The following is a 21,504-nucleotide window of genomic DNA, read 5'->3' on the forward strand; positions in this document are numbered from 1 at the left end:
AATTAAAATGTTCGTGTAAACTCAACGTATATAATTTCAAAATCTTTGGTATTATGAACCTTTAATGGATAATCATATTCTACATATGTAAAGGCGATAGGTTTTAATGAATAGATTAATATTTAAAATTCAGAACATTTTTTTATTAAGATAAAGTTTAGGATGCAAATTAAAAGAATTTATAAATATAAATATTTTTTTCTTTTTTAATTAAAATATTTATAAATTTGAGTAGTTATTGTTCGTGCATAAAGTATTAATTAAATTCAATAATCCTAATATTAATTTACACAAATAAAACGTAACTTTCCTAATAAACGTTTTCAAGAGTATAAATGTCCATTAAAAAAAGATCGAGTAATAATTTTTGACAAGATCAGATAAACTCAAGTTCAAATTCCTCACTTATGTCATAATATATCGAAATATATTCCTCTAATATATCGTATTTAATGAAAAAATTGCATCAAATAAAAACCGATATACTACATTTTATTAGTGCTATTTAGTAGTATTAGATGCAAATATTACTAATTAAAAAGCTTAGCAATCTATCTCCATCATTATTTTATTCTCAAATCGATCCAAGTCTAATCTGACTTTAAGTAGCGATAAAAATCCAATTACCCTCTAATTTATTTATATTAATACTAATCTTCACATTTGCAATTTCTTATAATAAAAATGCACTTATAACTCATAAAAAAATAAAATTGCGTCTACTTTTTAATAACAACTAGTATATTTTGTTTTTACCGATTAAAACAAAATATTCTAAATAAATTCTTACATTAGCTAATCTATTTTATTTTATCTTTTCGAAAACAATTTAAATACAGAATATTATGTACATTAACCTTATCTGTATTTAAAAATCGCTTTATATATCATACATGTAGAAAGAGAAGGGAGAGAAAGAGAGAGAAATTGGGGCAAAATTGCAGAGGCACGCACTGTTACACACACAACACACACACACAAACGGAGCTCAAAATCTCGTTTCTCGGGCCATCCATTCACGGATATCAAGGAATTTCTGCTTTTTCTCATTTTCCATTTTTAGTTTTTTTTTGCCACCCCCTTTTCTCCTCCCTTAATTTTTCCATGAGCTTTGATTTTGCTCGAATTCTCATTTTCTTCAATGGCCAGTCGTCTCTGTTGCACCCTTTAGAGAGAGTAACCAAACCCCTTGATCCATCTGTTCCAATTCGATCTATAAAATCTGGATTCAACCCATGTGAGCAAATCTTCCATTTTTATGTGTTTTCATTGTGGTTTCCTTGATAATGTTTGTTTAATTCGTTAATTCGTTGTTTGGGGTTTGAAAAGTCGTGTTTTTGGTGATGGGTTTTCGGTTTCTAGGTTAAATATATCCGGGTTTCTGGAAAGTTTGATTTTGATTTCTTCATTTTTTTAATTGGTATTGTTGTGGGAGCTAATTGTTGTGGAAGGGCCAGTTACAATGTGTGTGGATTGGGATCCATGTTGGATCCATTGTTTATGTTTCATATGTTTAGTTATTTAGTTTGAATAGTAATTGTTTAGTAAGTATATGTTCTTGCTGTTGTGGTGTTTCTATTTTAATATTGTTTTATAGTTTTGCTGAAAACCTTGGATGTGGTGCTTGCTGGTGTGCTTGTTTACTAAGCAAATATTTAATCACTTAATTTGTGTTTCTCTCTGTTTGTTTAAAGGTTTTATATTGGAAAGCAATAAGGCTTTCAAAAGCTTTTGAAGAGGGGTTTCTCTGTCTTTCCATGGCCTGAGCTTGAACAGTCATGGATAGCTTCAGTGACGAGGGCGAAGAATCGCGGTTCTATGACGCCCTCGAGCACATTGTGCAGGAGCCTGATGTTGCTTCTAGTGCCTCCTCGTCTGAAGATAGGGAATACGAGCTTTGGACTAGTATTTCTCGAAGTGTTAGGGAGCGTCGCAGAAAATTCATTAGACGGATGTTGAGCAGTGGTGATGCATCTCAAGGGAGAAATTCTATGGATGCCTCTGATTGTGGAGATGGTGGTGTTGTCACTGGAGATATTCACAGAGCTGTGGAGGATGACGGGGCTGTGTTGGGAACTTCGGGTTTAGAAGAAAATTTCTCTTCTGGCATCTCTTCTTTGCCTAGATGGGATGCTGGTGATTTGGATATTCCCCGAGGTGTTAGTTCAAATGATATCGATAGGAATTGTAATGGTGGAAATGAGTTTAGGGTGATGCAAAATGACAGGCTAGAAGAGATTTGGGCCAGTGGGTTGGACCATTTTCGATCATCTCAAAAATTTGAGGCTCAATCCACTTCCTCTGTTCAGCAACTTGCAAAGAAGGAGACCGAGTTTAATCGTGATACACCTAAGCTCATTGGTAGATTGAGGGATAGGTGGGTGAGTAGATGGCGCTCCATGAGTTGTAGGATGAGTGTGAATGTGAAGGATGATATAGATGATGCTAGATTACATTGCGCTAGCCAAGCTCGGGCAAAAAAGAACAGTAGGGTCAAGGTTCAACACTGTCGGAAAAAGCTAAAAGAACTCTCAGGTCTCTTTGTAGGACAAGATATCCAAGCCCATGAGGGATTGATATTGGCGATGAAATTCAGCCTTGACGGGCAGTACCTAGCAAGTGCTGGTGAAGACAAGATTGTGAGAGTATGGCAAGTGGTGGAAGACGAGAGATCAGAAACAATTGACATCTCAGATGTGGACCCTTCGTGTGTGTACTTCTCGGTGAATCATCTGTCTGAATTGGCACCTCGTGTAGTGGAAAAAGATAGATTTGGTAAGTCAATGGGGCTAAGAAAGACACCGGAATCAGCCTGCATTGTTTTCCCTCGAAAGGTTTTTCGTCTATTAGAGGAGCCATTGCATGTTTTCTGCGGACACAGTGCGGAGGTCCTGGACTTTTCATGGGCGAAGAATAATGTAGGCGTAGTATTAGCAATTTGTACAATAATACAATATGGTTTGGTTAAATGTGAACTAACAGTCTTAGTTATTTCCTTGCAGTGCCTGCTTACATCATCGGTTGATAAAACTGTTCGCTTGTGGAAGGTAGGCGTTGATCATTGTCTGAAGGTCTTCCACCATACAGATTATGGTTAGTTGTCATTGTATTCTTTTATGGAACGAATATTTTAAATTAACTCTGATTTGCTGATTACATGCCTAAAGACCCTGTGTGTAATGATGTGCAGTGACCTGCATTCAGTTTAACCCTGTTGATGACGACCGATTCATCAGTGGCTCAATAGATGGGAAGGTCCGAATGTGGAGCATCAAACGCTCTAACGTTATTGACTGGACGGAAATAAAGGACATAGTCACTGCTGTTTCGTACAGCCCCGATGCGCAGGTCTGTTTTACTACCCTGATTATATTACAACTTCATATCTCATAAGGCATGTTTGTAATGATTTTGTATTCGCTTGTTATACAGGGAGGGGTTATTGGTTGTGTTACGGGGACCTGTCACTTCTTCAACATATCAGGTAATTTTCAAGGAATTCTCGAACTCGCCTCTGTTTCTCTAGCCTTTGTGATTGTCAGTTATTTCGATTTCTCTGTTTTCTAATTATTCAGTGATTATCTGTATTTGGCTAGAGTTTTTTGCGTTTGAAGGTCGATCCATCTTGTTTTTGTGACCCTTTTCGTGAGATTTGGCTACTTTTAAATGAACTTGTATTTTGCAGGGCATTAATTTCTTTTGTTGCTTGTATCAGATAATCACTTCCAGCTGGAGAGAGAGATGTGTTTAGCCGGTAAGAAGAAGTCGTCCTGCAAAAGAATAATTGGCTTTCAGTTCTTACCACGAGACCCAACGAAAATCTTGGTTACTTCTGCTGATGCACAAGTCAGAATCGTCGATGCTGAGCTAAATGTTGTCGAAAAATACAAAGGTACATACTTGATTTTGGTGAAAGTTGTTCTTGGCTATTTTCACGAATTTCTGTAATTTACTCGTCCATTTCCTTGTGGGCAGGCCTTCGCAATGCAGGGAACCAGATTTCTGCCTCGTTTTCTCCACGGGGAAAGCATATTGTATCAGCTAGCGAGGATTCACGTATTTATGTTTGGAACTACTGTGGTGATGGAGAATCGCCTTTCTCACAACCAAAACCTGCTAGGTCGTTCGAGTGCTTCTCAGCTGATGCATCTGTTGCTATAACGTGGCCTGGCCTGAAATCTGAGTCGCACAACGGCAGATCAGTTAATTCATTGCCGTTCTTTTCATCCCCTGGCTTCTCGCTAAGCCAAGAGTTTCCCACTGACTCCAACTCGAGGGGCTCAGCAACATGGCCTGAGGAAAAGCTTCCCATGCCTAGCCCCCGAGCCATTACATCTTCAATGAGCAAGTCTGAGTACAGGCTTTTCAGGACCTCTTTCCAGAGCTCGTCAACTTCTCATGCTTGGGGCATGGTTATCGTCACCGCCACTTGGGACGGTCGGATTAGGTCATTCCACAATTACGGTCTGCCAATACCCCTTTAACACGTGGCGCCTTTTGCAAACAATCTACCTCTTTATCGTATGTGCCTGAAAATTGATTGCACAATTGGTTGGCAAGGAAACCCTATCCGTTAAATTGCCACATATTTTTGGGGGTATTAGAGGATAGTGACCGTTGGGCCCGTTCATTCATTAGAGACGAGACAGGCAATGACAGCTGGCTGGAGTCAAAATGTTCGAATTCTTGAGAGAGCTGAGGTTTGCTACACTGCCCCATCTTTTCGTTGCTGGGCTTAATTATATCGACGATTCTTTCATTTATTAAGTCTCTGCTTGCCCATCTGGGAAACCACGAGAAAGAAGCGGTGTCTGCTTGAGATTGATTTGCATTATGGAGGTGCTCGTGGGGCCTCGTATAGCCTGTTCCATACGTTTTATACGTGGTGGGGCTGGTGGCCGGAATCTGTCGTACGAAAAGTAGTGGGGAATGGTTTCTTTGTGGCTGCATAATAGAGTTTTCGTTTGTCTGCCATTTTTATTCTTCATGGAAAGAAAATAGTGAAAGGGATTGTAAAGCATCCATTTCTGAGACTAATTGCACCCCTTGTGTGAGTTTAGTGCCGTCTCCCGTGAACCGTTGGATGTGTGCTGTCTCGACCGACTCGTCGATGCTGCTGCGTTCGGGAGCTGTGGATGATGTTGGTCGCTGAGATGGTTTTATTATGAGTGTAAAATTTTAAGGGATTTGATAGTTTTGAAAAGAGAAAGGAAAGGGAAAAGTTTAGATGTTTATGGTTACATTTGATGTAAATAGATTTGTGTACAGTTGTATATTTTTCCAACTTATACCATTGGAGGTAGTTAATATTGTTACATTATTTGTAACGTTTTGTAATTATTATTTTTCTTTCTCAACTCAGAAGTAGACCATTGAAAGGAGTAGTTAATATTTTAAGTACTTTTTTTTATTATGTGGACAAATCACTTTTATTCTTTACAATAATTAATTTTTTCTATAAAAAAATTATAGTAATAAAATTGAAATAATTGTAACTTATACACGAGAAACTTTGTACTTTGCTTTATTCGGATTTTGTCGATTTTTTAGAATAACTGCCATTTTATAATTGTAGCCTAGGAGTGTCGTGAAGACGAGAGATACCGGATGCGGATAGCGGCTCGCTGATGTAGACCACTGAAGAACCACAGGCAAGGTCAGATCGAACCTTATAACCAATTGAGCAACTTTATTCTCGGATTGAGATTGAATTGATGTTCACCCGACTCGAACGATCCTCAAAGAACAAGATACAAGGATTTTGAAAAACCCCTATAACAAATGATTTACTTAAATTCAACTAATGTAACTGGTCGCACACTTTTTATAAGCACGAGTTTTAATAAAAGTTAAGTGGTGTAGTTTTGAGTTGAGAAAGAGTCTCACTCATGGTCGTTAATGGATGAAGGATGTCAATTAATCTTGGTTTTGTAATAAGTTGAAAAGATGGAGTAATATTAGTAAGAACTACTTGTTTCTAATTATGTGTCCTATTTTGACTCGAGACTCTTATATCTTCCTCTTGAGACGAGAGCCTCTTGTCCAAGAGTTGTTGCACCATTTTGTTTAGGCAAATTGTATTGTTCTCACCGGTCACCACCATGGAAGAATTAATATCACCTAGATGATTTCTAAATATGATTTCCTATGCCACAACTCCAAATTATATACACATCACATTTTTTATATAATCACCATTGTAAAGACGCTTCTCCTCGACCATTAGATTAGAGGTTTGAGTCATCATAGGGTAAATGAGAATCATTATTGATCCTTTTTCTTTTTTTTTTTATGTAATCACCATTGTAAAGTCGCTTCTCCTCAACCATTAGATTAGATGTTCGAGTCATCATAGGATAAATGAGAATCATTATTGATCCTTTCAAATAAGAAAAAGAAAAAAGAACATAGATACATCCCCTACAATCCTATGCTATAACTTTAAAAAGTAGTAACATAGATCCTTTTAAATAAGTAATGATCTTAAAATGAACTTAAAGAGAAAAGTCATTAGTTATCTTTAAATTTTTTATTTCCCATAAATCTACAAGTTTAGAAATTTGAAATTTTCACTAGTAGATACCAAATCTAAGAAGCAAGTAATGTCTTAATTTAGTGTCTTTAAGTATTTTAGTAAAGATCTTTACTTAGTCGAAGATGCCAAATAATACTAGTATATTGTTTTTCACTAAAGTCATATTATATTAATATATAATGGAATATTTATGTTTCACTCTACAATAAAGGTGCAGACTTTGTTTCTTGAAATCTGTAACATACTTTGAATTTGGCTACAAGTTTTAGTACCTTATTCCTGGCATCTTATTTTGATAATTGTACAACATTTTAATACTTTATGAAAAGGATATTATAACCCAGCTAGCTTGGCATCTGCTTTAGTAATGATGATAACAATTTCAATATTATTTTAAAAGAATACATTAGCCATGACATTTGGACATTTGAACAAAGTGTATGCAATATTCTTTGCCAACTAACTACGTCAAGTATAAACATGATTTATGGAAGTAGCACGCATCATTAATTAATCTAAAAAATACCTCTATATATATATTTGAAGTTCTTGTCCAAATCTTAACACCTCTCTCTGTCTTTGTTTAAATCAAAGGTGTGGAGTGGGTATGGAGGGTGCTAGCCATTTCAATCATCCTCATCCATCAATTTTCTTTCTAGATGATAACTACTCTCTTTGTCCACCAATAATTGTCTCATTTTGTCATTTTTGTCTATCTGCCAATAAATGTCCCATTTGCTTTCTTACCACTTTTGGCAATGGAATCCACATTCCATTAACTCCATCTCACTCACATTTTATTATAAAACTAATATATAAAAGCAGGACTTACGTTCCAATATCTTTTTCCATTCACTTTCCATTACATTTCTTAAAACCTGCAGCAGTTCAGTCTGCACCCTCCTACACTTGCGATTTGTTTTCATGTCGAAAAATTATCCGTCCCAATCATGGTCCAGAATACGAAGTCCATACCTAATGCCTCCGAGAAATGTCAGATGTGGACTCGAGAAAATTCAATCCAGTGAGTAAGGATCATATATTAATCATTCGGTCCGACTTCATATACTAATATCTTCCAACTCTATATTCATTGCAGAAACAAAGCTGGTAATGATATTGCCATATTGGTGATGAAGACAAGAAGCTTGCAATTGAGAATTTTTACAAGCATCCTTTGATCCTAGTTGGTGATGAGTAAGAGGATCATAATTATAATTACAATTACAAAATTACAATTACAAACTAGTGTGTGATAAAGATATATGCACACAAACCATTACTATTCCATCTGGATTTTACAGACGCTCTCAACAAACTAGCGGCTGCTCTTTCCTTGCTAATAAAGTGAGTTAAGAGCTTCACCCCATTATCAAGTTTGTGACAACAGCCAAATATAATGGTGATTTAGTTCAATATTTTACTGTATTGTCTGCTTTCTTCCTGGCAATTCAGCTTGCTACTACTTTCAAGTTTGGAGTCATATTTAGTATTGCTTTCTCACTCTCATCCTCTCACAATTAAAGGAATGCTTAGTTTCGGAAGAAATGACAGTGTATGTTGTCATTGTGGAGTAGATGATTTACTATGCTTAATTAAGACATTCTACTTGTTTATGTTGTGATGTGGATGAGGTGTGTGTGTATTTAATGAATTTATTATTATAAAAGAGCTTGATTTTCGTGTACATAAAATTTGATTTGCCTATCTTGTTATTGTTTATTGTTACAAATACCATCACAATTATGACATACCAGAATCGTGTTTGTATAAACTTTTTTTTAGTAAAACTAACTGCGATTTCATGAAAATTCAAGTTTCTACACCACAATCAAATTTAATCAATTTATACTAGTATACTGTAATATTCGTATTATTTGATCAATTAATCTATGCATTCGGCACAATCATTTTGTGAACCAAAAGGACGATAATAGACACATTCATGAAATAATACAATCACACAACGAAAATAAGTAGTAATTTATAGTAATTTTGAAATTAGAGTATTTCGCAAGTCACACAGAACCATCAACCATCTTAAAGGCTAATTCAAAGACTTACACAAATTAAAGATTAGCCAAAATAACACAACAAATGAAGTGAAATGTCAATCACATTAGGAATTTAATATCTTTATAGATTGTTACACAAGACAACAAGCAACACACTGAGATTAATGGATCTCTACAATACAAGGTAATGTGAAAAATAGAAACATCAAACATGTAAGAGATAATCAGCACATTGATATGATTTGACGACGTAGTAAATATAATACAGTATAAGATACTCAAGCAATTACATAATATGAAATACTCCAGCAATTAACAGGTTCGAAAATACATCACAGGTTCGAATATAATAGTTATACATGCCAGAGTTATTTTAAACTGTGTAAGTACAAACTAAACCAGCTAACGGGACACCATACGGATCCAATACACCATGAAGACAGCGAGAGAATGGCTCCATCTTACGCGACGCACAAACAACGGAAACATGATCGCAAGGAAGATACATAAACCAAGGGTACCCACAGCGAATGGCACGCTCCTACCTACGATGGCAATGCCAGCTGCAAAAGACAGGGTCATCAGCATCAGGGTCACGGGGATCAAGGCTGCCGATAACTCGAGGGCAGCAGCAACCAACCGGTCATCCCCTAGGTGGCCCAAGGTGAGAAATATCACGGCTATAACCGAAGTACAGATGGCTAACATATCGGATGAGAAGAAGGTAGCGGCTACAATGTGCTTCCAGCGACCAATGTCAGGGTCGGAGACGAAATCCTCCACAGGCACGGCAAACGCAGCCCCAACAGTAACACAAGTAAACAGGGTCACCACCACTAAAAATGAGCCCAATGCTCTCCTATTCACCTTTAACCGACTCTCAGATCCATCAACCAAACCACGCTGGGAAACAAAAACAAATCAATTACATTTCATGCTTGTCAAATTATTAATCTAATGCCTAATTACCATATCAATCTGATGCCTAATCACCATATCAATCTCACAATAAAATATCTTAAATAACAAGCAGCAATCATCACTAATTCTATCAATAAATATATATATATGTACGGTAACCAATAAAAATATGCAAGCATTCTGATGGATTCAATTTTGCAATTCATCTCTCAATAACACAGACTAGCGTAGTAGTAGTATTTTCTAAATTACCTAATTTAAATATTCTACATAACAGCCCAAACAAATTACTCTACAATGCAAGGCCCAAATATTCTAATTATGAGATAACAGCCCAACAATTTAAATACTAGCATGTTACTTCATGGAGTATAAAAATTAGGCACTTTAATTAACTAATTTCAAATAAAAAAATAAAAATCGTAACCTCTTCCGCAACGATCGGAGCGGTCGGAACGCCTTCCGCCGGAACTCCCCCAGTCGCAGCGCCTCCAGCCGGAACTCCCCCAGTCGCAACGCCTCCAGCCGGAACTCCCCCAGTCGCAAAGCCTCCAGCCGGAACTCCCCCAGTCGCAAAGCCTCCAGCCGGAACTCCCCCAGTCGCAACGCCTCCAGCCGGAACTCCCCCAGTCGCAGCGCCTCCAGCCGGAGCGGTCGGAACTCCTCCAGCCTGAACGGTCGGAGGAGTAACCTGTTCCGCATCCGGAACGATCGGAATGCCTCCAGTCGCAGCGCCTGCAGCCGGAACGGTGAGAACGCCTCCAGCCGGAACTCCCTCAGTCGCAACGCCTCCAGCCGGAACGGTCAGAACGCCTCCAGGCGGAACTCCCCCAGTCGCAACGCCTCCTGCCGGAGCGGTCGGAGCTCCTCCTCCGATCTCCTCGATCTCGGAGCTTGCCATGAGAATCACGTAGAAGATGTTGTTTGAGAGGGGAGAGAGGAGATGTCTGAGAGTGTTTGAGAGGGGATATGAGTGTTTGAGAGATAGAGAGATGGCGACATAGAGATTTTCTTCCCCCATCTCCATCAAATTATTTTCCATTAATGGAAGTACTCAGATATAGTAATTAGGAATTCACAATAACAGGAAGAAGATGGTAACACTATACCAATGAAGATACACAGAATATGATATACCAATGGAAGTCCTATACCAATGAAGATAGTGATGTACTTTTTCCAAAATTGCAACATCGCTTGCCGCATTTTATAAGAATAAGTACTACTATGAAATAAGACCAACGGGTCGCAGCCCGGAGCTATGGTGACTTTGAGGTCACGGGTTCAAACCCCGCCACCTGCTGGGAGACTTTCGGCTTTAATCCGCAAGCCCGGTTGAGTAAGATTTTCGGCAGATTCGATATACTCAGTGGTCAAACAAAGTATGTAGAAGCTAACAGTGACAGTTACATCACTAACTAGAAAAGGCACTAAAACTTTAGTTTACATAAGTAGTAAACGAATCCCAACACACATATAGTACTAATGTACCCACTGCTGACCTGAGGCAACTGTTGCTTGCTTTCCTCAAATAGCTTCTGGAAATCGCAGTTGTGCTAAAAAACGTCTTAACACTATAGGTATACAAAAATTTATTACTTTTGTTTAATTATTTCTTGCATCAAATTCATAGTATTTGTTCGGGGACGAAATTCATGTTCAATAGCTTAAGCGACATAATTTTACTTTCATCTATAGTACTAAGACCATCCACTACGGGTCTCGCCGGCGTCTCGCGTCTCATCCCCGCGAGACGGGACGCCGGCGCGACGCGTTGCAGCCTCCATCTCGTCCCGTCTCGTCCCGCGTCTCGTCCCGGCGAGCCACGAGACAGGCTGTCTCGCCACGCGCCGAGGCAACGTGGAGCAACCCGGCGTCGTGCGTGACGCCCACTCGCCGGCCCGCGAGTGGGCGTCGTCACGTGCTGACGCAATAAATATTTTTTTAAAAAAAATCGAATTTAAATAAAAAAAAATTGTAACGGTAATAATACCGTTTTTTTATTTTTTTTATAATTTTTTTGATTTTTTATTAATTTTTTTACTCTATAAATACTCCTAAACTCATCCTCATTTCACACACAACTACACATCTATTCTTCCTATCATCTAAATTTTCTCTCAAATTTTCTCTCAAATTTTCATAAACCAACTCAAGATGTCCGGCGACGGCGACGGCAACTACGGCGGTTCCGGCGACGGCGGGTGGGATCTCAACGCGTTCGGCGATTGGGAGACAATGATCAACACATTGGGCGGTTCCGGTTCGTCAACCCCTGGGACTCAGGGTTCGGCGACGCCGATGGGGTACCAACCACCCAATTTTGACCTTGATGCATATGTCCGTCCCTCCGCCACGCGGTATTCGCAGGGATTATCCCAGATCCGGGAGGATTTTCCCTGTGGCACTGGCGGTGGAGGTGGCACTGGCGGTGGAGGTGGCACTGGCGGTGGAGGTGGCTGAGGCGGTGGAGGTGGCACTGGCGGTGTACAACCCCAGGCGGGCGAGGACGAGGAGGAAGAAGAAGAAGAGACCCTTGGCCGGCATCCGTACAGCAACTTCGAAACGATGGCGGTGTACAACGCCTGGATCACGGTCTCGTACGATCCCATCGTCGGGAATCAACAAACCCGGAAGTGTTTCTGGGAAAAGGTCTGCGAGGTCTACCACCAGATAAAGCCGAAAGGCTCCCGCAAGCGCAAAGTTAAAATGCGCCGCTCTCACTTTGACCGAGTCGACCGACAGATCAAAAAATTCTGCGGCATCTACTTGACTGAAGAGGCGCGCTACCAAAGCGGTGCCACGGCCACCGACATTTTGACGTCCGCTTTGCACGCCTACTACCAGGACGAGGGTCATCAATTCAGATTTGTTGATGTTTAGCAGGCCGTCAAGGACGAGGAACGGTGGGCCGGAGGTTTCCGCTCCAGCTCGGGCTCAACCTCGAAGCGCATGAAGCATACGGTGAGTGGCCAATACTCGTCTGGTGGTGACACCGATGACATCAGCCAACCTGAGGCTGAATCCCGGGAGTTTGCGGGTACGGTCGGCGATGCTGGAGGATCCGCGCGTGGGCGCCGTCGGCCGCAAGGGACAAAGGCGGCGAAAGCGGCTAGAGCAAGGAAGGGCCGAGGCGAATCAAGCCAGCCGGCCTCGGGCTAGCGGGGAGGCTCAGACACACTTATGGTGGCGTACATGACCGCCACAATGGCGGACACTTCCCACTTCTCGTACGCCCAATTCACGGCCTGGTGGAACAGAATTGTTGCTATGGCAGCACAACTTGACCTTCCGACACCCCCTAAACCTCGACCGCCTCCAGAGGATGATTCGCCGGCGGAGTAGTTTTTTTTTTTATTTTGTGTGTTTTTTTATTTTGTGTCTTTTTTATTTTGTGTGTTTATTTAGTTTGTGTGTTTTTAATAAAGTGTGGTTTTTAATAAAGTGTGTTTGTTTAAATTGAATTGGGTAGAAAAAAAAATTCTAAATGAAATTGAATGAATAGTAATTAAGGGACGGTATAGAGACGGTTAAGAGACGGAGCGTTGCAGGTTCCGTCCCTTAGTTAAGGGATGGAGGAAAAAAGGACGGTGGGGCCCTCAAATAGTGCTCAAATAGTAGTTAAGAGACGGTTTAAGTGACGGTATAGAGACAGCGTAGTGGATGACCTAAATAGTTTTATTTTCCTATATTAAACTGTCCATAAAAATTACTCCTACTAGTTTTTATACTCCATAATTCAAGTACTCTTAAGTTTTTTCATTTTTCATTATTAATAATCACATTTTCACTCTATATACCTCTTATTATAACATTTTATATTAAACCTTTGATCATCTACTATCAAGATTATTTTTTGTGACCAAAATTAGTACAATACGATTTTGTACCAAACTTATACTAATACTTCATCATTTCATGCAATAATATACTCCATTTACTCTACTCAAGTCACATCTTTCTTTTATAGATGTCTCATATTAATTTATACATTTTCAAAAATAAAAATATTTTTATTTTATTCTCCTTCTACTAATCTCACAAAATAAAATTTTATACTCCTACTAAAATCTCATGTATAATAAAAAAAATGCTCTAATTAGTGGGACAGAAAAGGGGTATAAACTGCAAAGAACTGCAGGAAAGAAAGAGTGCAGAAAATATCAGTCCCAAGCCAAGCTGGAAACAGTTAATTCCAGAAAAAGAAAAAAAAATCAATCTGGGGTTTGCCGCCGCAGTGAGGGAAAAAAGCAATCGATCCCAGAAATTCCAGTTTCCCTCTTTCTAGGGTTAGCTTTTCTCGGAAATCCCCAATTCACCAAACCTCTGCCCGATTTCTCACTGTTTTGATTAGATAATCTTGTCTTCATTTGATCGGGAATTGATGGCGGAGTCGCACGAATTACTTCAATCGGTGTTGTTGGGGCTCATCTTCTCCTACCTGCTCGCGAAGCTATTCTCAGTGATATTCGCCTTCCGCGACGAGAATCTGAGGATCACGCGCGCTGATTCACCCGAGCCTGAAGCTGAAGATGTAGCCGCAGATTCCTCGGCTCGGATTTCGGATGAGAACGAGCCGTTTATCCGCGGAGGAGGCGTGTCGGGGAACGAAAGCGTGGTGACGAGTGATCACAGTGATAGTGATGACGATTGGGAGGGCGTTGAGAGCACCGAATTGGACGAGATCTTCAGTGCCGCCACTGCGTTTGTTGCGGCCACGGCTGCCGATAGGGCGGCGATGAAGGTGTCGAATGATGTCCAGCTCCAGCTTTATAGCTTGTATAAGATTGCGACTGAGGGGCCGTGTTCGGCTCCCCAGCCTTCTGCCTTGAAAATGACTGCTCGGGCGAAATGGTGAGATTCATTCGACTACCATTTCTATTCCTGATCGAGTTTATTGATTCTCGTTTGAGTTGTTTTTTCATTTATCATTGATGTTTGGAGATTGTAATGTGTGATTTTAGTTTGCTGTCGTGAAGCTGTGGGATTTGGATTTGGTCGCCTCATAAACATGTTCATCTTTATTAAGTGTTCCAACTTTAGGTTCAAGTTGTTTTAGTAGGAAATAAAGAACATATCTTCACTGTGGTTAGTATTGTTAAGGAGCCAGAAGAGTATATGAGGATCTGCATAAAAGGTTCTCTAAGGAACATGAATTATGCATTTCTGATTCTCTTGGTTACTAAGCACATGATTTTTATATCTGTTACAGGGATTCCTTCCCTCATTTGAGGTCATGCTTTAATGATTAAATGCCTCTTTTGAAAGTTCTTGTGCTGTATTTTGAAGGTGTTCCATGCAGTTGCTATTGTACGGCTAGTAACATAGTTGGCATTTTGTATGAAGTTCAAAATTTGTAGTGGCATATGGCTTTATACTTCAATGACTTATTGATGTTTTGCTTGTTTTCTCTGCCTTTTGAGATTGAAGATATTGTGGCTGACCCATTGAAATATTTGTCTTTTTGTGTGCTAGGCAAGCGTGGCAGAAATTGGGTGCTATGCCTCCTGAAGAAGCAATGGAGAAGTACATTGACATTGTTTCTGAGTTATATCCCACTTGGGCTTCTGGCCTTGCCAGTGTGAGACTAGATTCATTTAGCTCAATTATATGAACTCTGATTTCTACATTTATTCTCATCTTAACCATTGCTGTTGGCATTCATATGCATCATGTAGCAACATCAGAAGAAGAAGGATGAAAGTACCAGTGGATCCATGGGAGGTGCTGGAGGACCTATGGGACCTGTTTTTAGTACATTTGTTTATGAAGAGGAATCAGGAACTGACTTGTGAGTATGCTAATTGTTTCTTTAATGTTATATGGCTTTCAGTCACATCGTCTCACTATATCCTCTGTGTTGTTGTAATGTCTCCATGTTTTCACTTTTATGGTGCAATATTGGGTATCTTACTAGTATATTTTAATATAGACAAGGATGGTGGAAGGGATGGTTGATGAAGAACTTTAAATGTTAGCTTTATAAGATCTTACTAGAAGACCAATCTCACACTCTCCTCTTCCATCCACAAGGGACAGGGGATGTACACCTTAAGAGTTCATTCAATTCCTTGACTCCTAAAGATGTTATGATAATTTTTTCATGTTTATGTAGTAATTTTTTCTATATTGAACTAATACTGCATACTTTAGTGATGATTTATACTATAGATTTTACTTCTTCTCGTCTCGTCAAATTCTGAGTTCCGACCATGTATCAACCCTGCATATCATTCCTACAATCCTCTTGAAACCTCGCGCGTATGTAACTAGAAAAGTACATTATTTAATCAGAAAACTACATACTTCCTATCTGGTTTTTGTATGGTTTCAGATAAGTCCTCAGTATTGGATAGAATTAGAGGCAATTGTGCATGGAGTCTGGACATAAAACTATATTTCTAGCCCTTTTCCTCATTACTATGATAATATGGTTCAGAGAGGAAGATTTGATTAAATCTTATCTTGTCTTTGAAGGAAATTGGATGCTATTCATGCCTTTGCACGTGAAGGAGATGAAGGAAATCTGCTCAAGTGCATTGAGAATGATGTTCCCCTAGATGTAAAAGGTTTGCGGATGTCAAAATTCTTGTGTCCCCTGCTATACCTTCTCCCTTTCTAAGTTAAAAACTTGTTCCCTGATTGCCTTCCATGAAGCTGCTCCTCGAGAAAAAACTTTATTTTTAAACAATTAAGTTGTCAATTTTTCTTTGGATCTTTTCTATGTTTTTTGGTGAGTTGAAAGGAAAAGCTGTAGTTCAGCAAATTCAGTACCGTCAGTAAAACCATGTCAGCTTAAAATGTGTCTTGCACTTCTATCATACAAATCCTCGTATCTATTTGTTTAGATTATTAAATTCCAATTTTTGCAGACAGTGAGGGCCGTACTCCTTTACACTGGGCTGTAGATCGAGGCCATTTGAGCATTACTGAATTGCTTCTGAACAAGAACGCTGATGTCAATGCTAAGGTAGATGCAAATTTTATATAGTGTTTATATTTTCACATCGCTTGGCTAAGAAAAGATAGCAAATCCTCTCAAAACACGTCATATTTTCTATTTCATGCGGTAAAAATGTTTGGAATAACTTACAAGGCGATGGGAAGGATATATCTTGGGCTCTGAGCTGGCTGTTTTTAGATGTCACTTGATTGGAACAAAGCTGTATTCCTGCTTTTGTCAAATGATTAACTACATGTGCTTATTGTAGGATGGTGAAGGCCAAACCCCTTTGCATTACGCTGCTGTGTGTGAGAGAACTGCCATTGCGGAATTGCTTGTGAAACATGGTGCGGACATAGAAGTGAAAGACGACGAAGGGAATGCACCCAGGGATCTCTGTGAGTCGAGGTGGTCAGGGTTGGATCTCGTGACTAAAGGGGCCAATTAAATCAGAAGTGTTCCACATTGTACAGGACTAAGATCGTAACATCTCAAGGATTAAGCAAAATTTCAGCCTTGATAGATTGGTGGTGGTGTCTAAACTTTGTAGTTCCTGACCTCAATTTGTTCTTTTTGCCTAATTGGAGTAAGTAAAATTTTGGGGGCTGTGCACTTCCTCAGATAGATCAATTGATGCTAATCGAATTCACCCCTTTCTCGTCTCAATTAATATTATTGGAACTTTCAAGTGTGGCACTGTTTTAAAGGCATTAGACAAGATGCAGCCTTTAAATTTATATTCATTTGCCTATAAAAAACACTTCATAAGCAATAGTTAGGAATAAAATGCGTATGAGATTTGGAATGAATAAGGCATTCACATAATCAAAACTCTCTTTTTGAAAGAGAGAAAAACAAGCAAAAACAAATGTATGAAAATTCGACCATTCTACTTCTACTATGTATCAAAATCCAAAAAATTCACAAATCTAAAAACCTAAAAAAATCATTTACAGTTCATCGTGATCATCGGCAGAGGCACCAGCGGCACCACCAGACCTCTGGTAAACTGCGGTGATGATGGGATTGCACACAGCCTCCACCTCCTTGAGCTTCTCCTCATACTCCTCCTTCTCGGCGCTCTGGTTGTCATCCATCCACTCCAGCGCCTCCTTCGTCGCGGCCTCCACCTTCTCCTTCTCGTCGGCCTCCAACTTGTCCGCGAGCTTGTCCTTGTCGTTCATCTGGTTCCTCATGTTGTAAACGTACGTCTCCAGGCTGTTCCTGGCGTCGATCCTCTCCTTCACCTTCTTGTCTTCGTCGGCAAACTCCTCTGCCTCCCTTACCATCCGGTCGATCTCCTCCTGGCTCAGACGGCCCTTGTCGTTCGTGATGGTGATCTTCTCCGACCGCCCTGAGGCCTTGTCTTCCGCCTTCACGTTCAGAATGCCGTTCGCGTCCACCTCGAATGTCACTTCAATCTGAGGCGTCCCTCTGTTCACATACAATGTCATTACTCATTACAAATCCACTGGAATAGTCTTACTAGATGGAGAGGGAGGAGGGAGAGACGAAACCTTGGTGCCGGTGGGATGCCAGTCAAGTCGAACTTGCCGAGCAACCTACAGTCCTTGGTAAGACTTCTTTCACCCTCAAAAACCTACGACAAACCCCATTGTAACAATCATCAAGATTTGCTTACAGAATCTCATTTCATCAAAAAAAATAACAACAGTGGAATCTAATAATATACCTGAATTGTTACGGTGGTTTGTTGATCTTGATAGGTGGTGAAAACTTGGGATTTCTTGGTTGGGATTACAGTGTTTCTTGGGATCAATTTTGTCATCACTCCTCCAACGGTTTCAATGCCGAGGGTCAATGGCGCCACATCCAACAGCAGAATATCTGATTCATATGCATTTTGTTAAAAATCTGCAATATGCAAAACTGTGAAAGTAAAACCACGAAAAGTGCATTCCTCACCTTTGGTTTCATCACCTCCCTCTCCGCTGAGGATTCCACCTTGCACAGCAGCACCGAAAGCAACGGCCTCGTCGGGGTTGACACCCTTGTTAGGCTCCTTGCCATCGAAGAAGTCCTTGAGAAGCTGCTGAATCTTGGGAATCCTGGTGCTTCCACCAACAAGGACGATCTCATCAATCTGTCGTTTCTCCAAACCAGCGTCATCCATGGCCCTCTTAACAGGGCCCATGGTCTTCCTGAACAGATCGTTGTTCAATTCCTCGAAACGGGCTCTGGTCAGAGGCTCGGAGAAATCAACTCCGTCAAAGAGGGACTCAATCTCTACTCGGACCTGGTGCTGACTGCTCAAGGCTCTCTTAGCGCGCTCACACTCCCTCCTCAGCTTCCCGAGTGCCCGATTGTCCTTGCTGATGTCCTTTCCGTGCTTCTTCTTCACCAGCTTAATGAAGTATTCCATGATTCTCTGATCAAAGTCCTCACCTGCAGCGACAGCCAAACATGTTGATCAGTCGCTATAAGATAGTACATTATACGGAATAGCATTGCTTCACCAGATTCAATCTTTACCTCCCAAGTGAGTGTCTCCATTTGTAGCAAGAACCTCAAAAACGCCATTATCGATAGTTAAGATACTGACATCGAATGTTCCACCACCAAGGTCGAACACAAGAATGTTCTTTTCACCACCTTTCTTATCCAAACCGTATGCAATTGCTGCAGCAGTTGGTTCATTGATAATCCTCACAACATTCAGCCCAGCAATCGTGCCAGCATCTTTCGTGGCCTGCCTTTGTGCATCATTGAAGTAAGCTGCAAAATGACAATCACACAAACAAAATCAGCCACAAAACGATCAAACGACATCCAAAAATCTCCCATAGGGCAAAAATATACCAGGGACGGTGACCACAGCATCCTTGATTTTCTTTCCAAGGTAAGCCTCAGCCGTCTCCTTCATCTTCACCAAAATCATGGCGCTGATCTCCTCAGGGCTGAACACCTTTTTCTCACCATCCTTCACATCGACTTCAATGTAAGGCTTCCCATCCTTGTTCACTATCTTGTAAGGGGCAAGCTTCATGTCCCTTTGAACTTCTTTATCCTCAAACCTAAAAACAACAGCCACAATTAAGTCATTAACACAAGTCATGAAATCATCTAATTACTTAACCATTATACGAAAGGTAGGTTAGAAGAAAAGTAGAAGAAATTACTTTCTTCCAATGAGTCTCTTGACATCGAAGATTGTCCTCTCAGGATTAACAGCTGCTTGATTCTTTGCAGCCTCACCGATCAACCTCTCACTGTCGGTGAATGCAACCCAAGATGGAGTAATACGGTTACCTTGATCGTTCGCTATAATTTCAACATGTCCGTTTTTGTAAACCCCAACACATGAATAAGTTGTACCCAGGTCTATCCCAATAACTGTTCCGAGTTTGGTAGCTTCTTCTTTGGCTATCGAGAATGCGAAAAAACAGCCTGTTTCAAAGAATCAAATATCATATCAACACATTTATCCCAACAAACCGCAATAAACCATGATTAAATACAAATGTGACAATTTTTCGTATGAAACAGAGCCAAAATTATCTGAATTTCAGGCTGGAAATCGCAGATCATAATCTAACTAACAACATACGAATATGTTGCACACAAACACACAGAAAAGAGCTCTCTACTGAAGTTCATAATTGGACACCAGCAATACATGAGCAAAAAAATCACAATATCTCAGCTGAAATTGTTCCTATACAGATCATCATTCTCGACGAAAACATGAAACACAATTTCCGAACAAAAAGCAGAAATAGCAAAACGAAGAAATATGCATAATTGCGTTACATTACGATTTACGAATATAGCAATGCTAAAACATAAGCTTAAAAACAATCCTATAGATACCACCTATCCTCGACACACAAAATAACTTCAAAAAATGCAGAAAATCAAACAATGAAATCTACAGACTTAAAAAAATCCAACAGTTCCGCAAACTAAATACTCACCGATCAGAACGAAGGCGAAGACGACAAAGGAAGCTCGTCGCTCCCACGCACCAGCCATTGCTTCAAGCTCAACAATCTATTGAATTACAGTTGGCCTTGGTTTGCTTTCACCTACGTACTCCGTTTGATTTTTCCTCTCTGTTAGTAGTTATGAAATCGGAAGAATCGTTGATGAGAATTGTGGAGTTCGCGGCAATATATATAGCCAGGGCGCATGGATCACACGTCACCCGTGCTTACCTGGACCAATCAGGTTTCGGAGTGCGTCAGCAATTCAATTCCCGCTTTCTTTTGGTGCCATCGTGGCTTCGGTGGGCCATCCGCATCGGGGTGTCGTGTCAGTTTTGATTACGTGTCACAATGAAAAATCGCTATATGGCCATGCTGGCCAATTATATCCTTACGTGACTTGGGAAGATCGCAGCCGTTGGATGGCTGAGAACGTGCATATACGGTTTAGATCGCCGATTTTTCGCTCTAATTTACCTTTTTTTTTCAATTTTATATGCGTGCAATGCGCAATTTTCTCGCTCTAGTCTATCCTGGAAAGTTCGAGGTCGTTTTAGAACAATGTCCTTTATTCTAGAGAAAAATGAAGCCCAAAAATATTTATTAATTTATTTAAAATGTAACCCATAAAATATTTACTCCTATTAATTTTATGTAATATACTAGGTACCATTCCAATGCATGTACTGAATGATCAAATTATAATTTGAAGGATAAATATCGAAATTATTACTATTTAAAATCAGTAGTAATATCATGGAATGTCAACCAAGATTCAAAGTCAGAACTAAACTTTTATTTGATGTACATTTATTTTTCTCATTAATCTATCTGGTTTTTGTTTTCATTCAAATTCATGTTTTTTAAGTAACAGTTACAAGTTTGTTACATACTTGCGAAAGCATCTCATATGAAAAACATATGAACTTCAGAAACTTACTAAAATAAATATTTAATTTGAAGTTTATGTCGGAAGTCCGAAGATATACTCAAATCCAAGACGAAAGGAATATATGTATTTAAATTAATTATTACATTTTATATATATATACAAGATAGGGATAGATATAAAAAAAGATAGGAATAGTATTTAAATTAATAATCACATTTTTATATAAATACATATCACCTTGTATACACATCTGA

General features: G+C 39.7%; 4 protein-coding genes across 4 annotated transcripts; 2 read left to right on the forward strand and 2 right to left on the reverse strand.

Moving 5' to 3' along the window:
- Positions 1–910: 910 nt before the first annotated feature.
- Positions 911–5,357, forward strand: LOC121782635 (uncharacterized WD repeat-containing protein C18H10.05-like). The gene is made up of 7 exons (XM_042180566.1): positions 911–1,237; positions 1,695–2,918; positions 3,003–3,093; positions 3,191–3,348; positions 3,433–3,484; positions 3,716–3,892; positions 3,976–5,357. The coding sequence occupies exons 2-7, from the start codon at positions 1,779–1,781 to the stop codon at positions 4,482–4,484; spliced, it is 2,127 nt and encodes a 708-aa protein (XP_042036500.1). The 5' UTR covers positions 911–1,237; positions 1,695–1,778; the 3' UTR covers positions 4,485–5,357.
- Positions 5,358–8,640: 3,283 nt separating this feature from the next.
- LOC121781910 lies at positions 8,641–10,593 on the reverse strand. The gene is made up of 2 exons (XM_042179618.1): positions 9,899–10,593; positions 8,641–9,453 (listed from the first exon to the last, which is right to left on the reverse strand). Exons 1-2 carry the CDS (start codon positions 10,511–10,513, stop codon positions 8,953–8,955), a joined length of 1,116 nt encoding a protein of 371 aa, XP_042035552.1. The 5' UTR covers positions 10,514–10,593; the 3' UTR covers positions 8,641–8,952.
- A 3,013-nt stretch (positions 10,594–13,606) lies between these two features.
- LOC121782433 (acyl-CoA-binding domain-containing protein 1-like) lies at positions 13,607–17,102 on the forward strand. The gene is made up of 6 exons (XM_042180281.1): positions 13,607–14,325; positions 14,947–15,052; positions 15,150–15,262; positions 15,949–16,040; positions 16,344–16,441; positions 16,683–17,102. The coding sequence occupies exons 1-6, from the start codon at positions 13,856–13,858 to the stop codon at positions 16,860–16,862; spliced, it is 1,059 nt and encodes a 352-aa protein (XP_042036215.1). The 5' UTR covers positions 13,607–13,855; the 3' UTR covers positions 16,863–17,102.
- An 87-nt stretch (positions 17,103–17,189) lies between these two features.
- LOC121782432 (luminal-binding protein 5-like) lies at positions 17,190–20,524 on the reverse strand. Its single transcript, XM_042180280.1, has 8 exons — positions 20,350–20,524; positions 19,555–19,822; positions 19,235–19,449; positions 18,908–19,150; positions 18,341–18,820; positions 18,108–18,262; positions 17,932–18,014; positions 17,190–17,848 (listed from the first exon to the last, which is right to left on the reverse strand). Exons 1-8 carry the CDS (start codon positions 20,405–20,407, stop codon positions 17,365–17,367), a joined length of 1,986 nt encoding a protein of 661 aa, XP_042036214.1. The 5' UTR covers positions 20,408–20,524; the 3' UTR covers positions 17,190–17,364.
- Positions 20,525–21,504: the final 980 nt, after the last annotated feature.

This window comes from Salvia splendens, chromosome 20 (genome assembly GCF_004379255.2).
Source record: "Salvia splendens isolate huo1 chromosome 20, SspV2, whole genome shotgun sequence".
Lineage (NCBI taxonomy): Eukaryota > Viridiplantae > Streptophyta > Magnoliopsida > Lamiales > Lamiaceae > Salvia > Salvia splendens.

What these genes read in the sequence shown, in the direction of transcription:
- LOC121782635 (XM_042180566.1), top strand. Translation starts at nt 1,779, where the DNA reads ATGGATAGCTTCAGTGACGAGGGCGAAGAATCGCGGTTCTATGACGCC. An exon ending in CTTCCACCATACAGATTATG is followed by an intron (nt 3,094 to 3,190) that starts GTTAGTTGTCAT and finishes AATGATGTGCAG; the next exon opens with TGACCTGCATTCAGTTTAAC. An exon ending in TCACTTCTTCAACATATCAG is followed by an intron (nt 3,485 to 3,715) that starts GTAATTTTCAAG and finishes TGCTTGTATCAG; the next exon opens with ATAATCACTTCCAGCTGGAG.
- LOC121781910 (XM_042179618.1), bottom strand. Translation starts at nt 10,513, where the DNA reads ATGGAAAATAATTTGATGGAGATGGGGGAAGAAAATCTCTATGTCGCC. An exon ending in CTCCGATCGTTGCGGAAGAG is followed by an intron (nt 9,454 to 9,898) that starts GTTACGATTTTT and finishes TTTGTTTCCCAG; the next exon opens with CGTGGTTTGGTTGATGGATC.
- LOC121782433 (XM_042180281.1), top strand. Translation starts at nt 13,856, where the DNA reads ATGGCGGAGTCGCACGAATTACTTCAATCGGTGTTGTTGGGGCTCATC. An exon ending in ATGACTGCTCGGGCGAAATG is followed by an intron (nt 14,326 to 14,946) that starts GTGAGATTCATT and finishes TTTGTGTGCTAG; the next exon opens with GCAAGCGTGGCAGAAATTGG. An exon ending in GAGGAATCAGGAACTGACTT is followed by an intron (nt 15,263 to 15,948) that starts GTGAGTATGCTA and finishes TTGTCTTTGAAG; the next exon opens with GAAATTGGATGCTATTCATG.
- LOC121782432 (XM_042180280.1), bottom strand. Translation starts at nt 20,407, where the DNA reads ATGGCTGGTGCGTGGGAGCGACGAGCTTCCTTTGTCGTCTTCGCCTTC. An exon ending in TGCTGTGGTCACCGTCCCTG is followed by an intron (nt 19,151 to 19,234) that starts GTATATTTTTGC and finishes GTCATTTTGCAG; the next exon opens with CTTACTTCAATGATGCACAA. An exon ending in TGGAGACACTCACTTGGGAG is followed by an intron (nt 18,821 to 18,907) that starts GTAAAGATTGAA and finishes CTGTCGCTGCAG; the next exon opens with GTGAGGACTTTGATCAGAGA.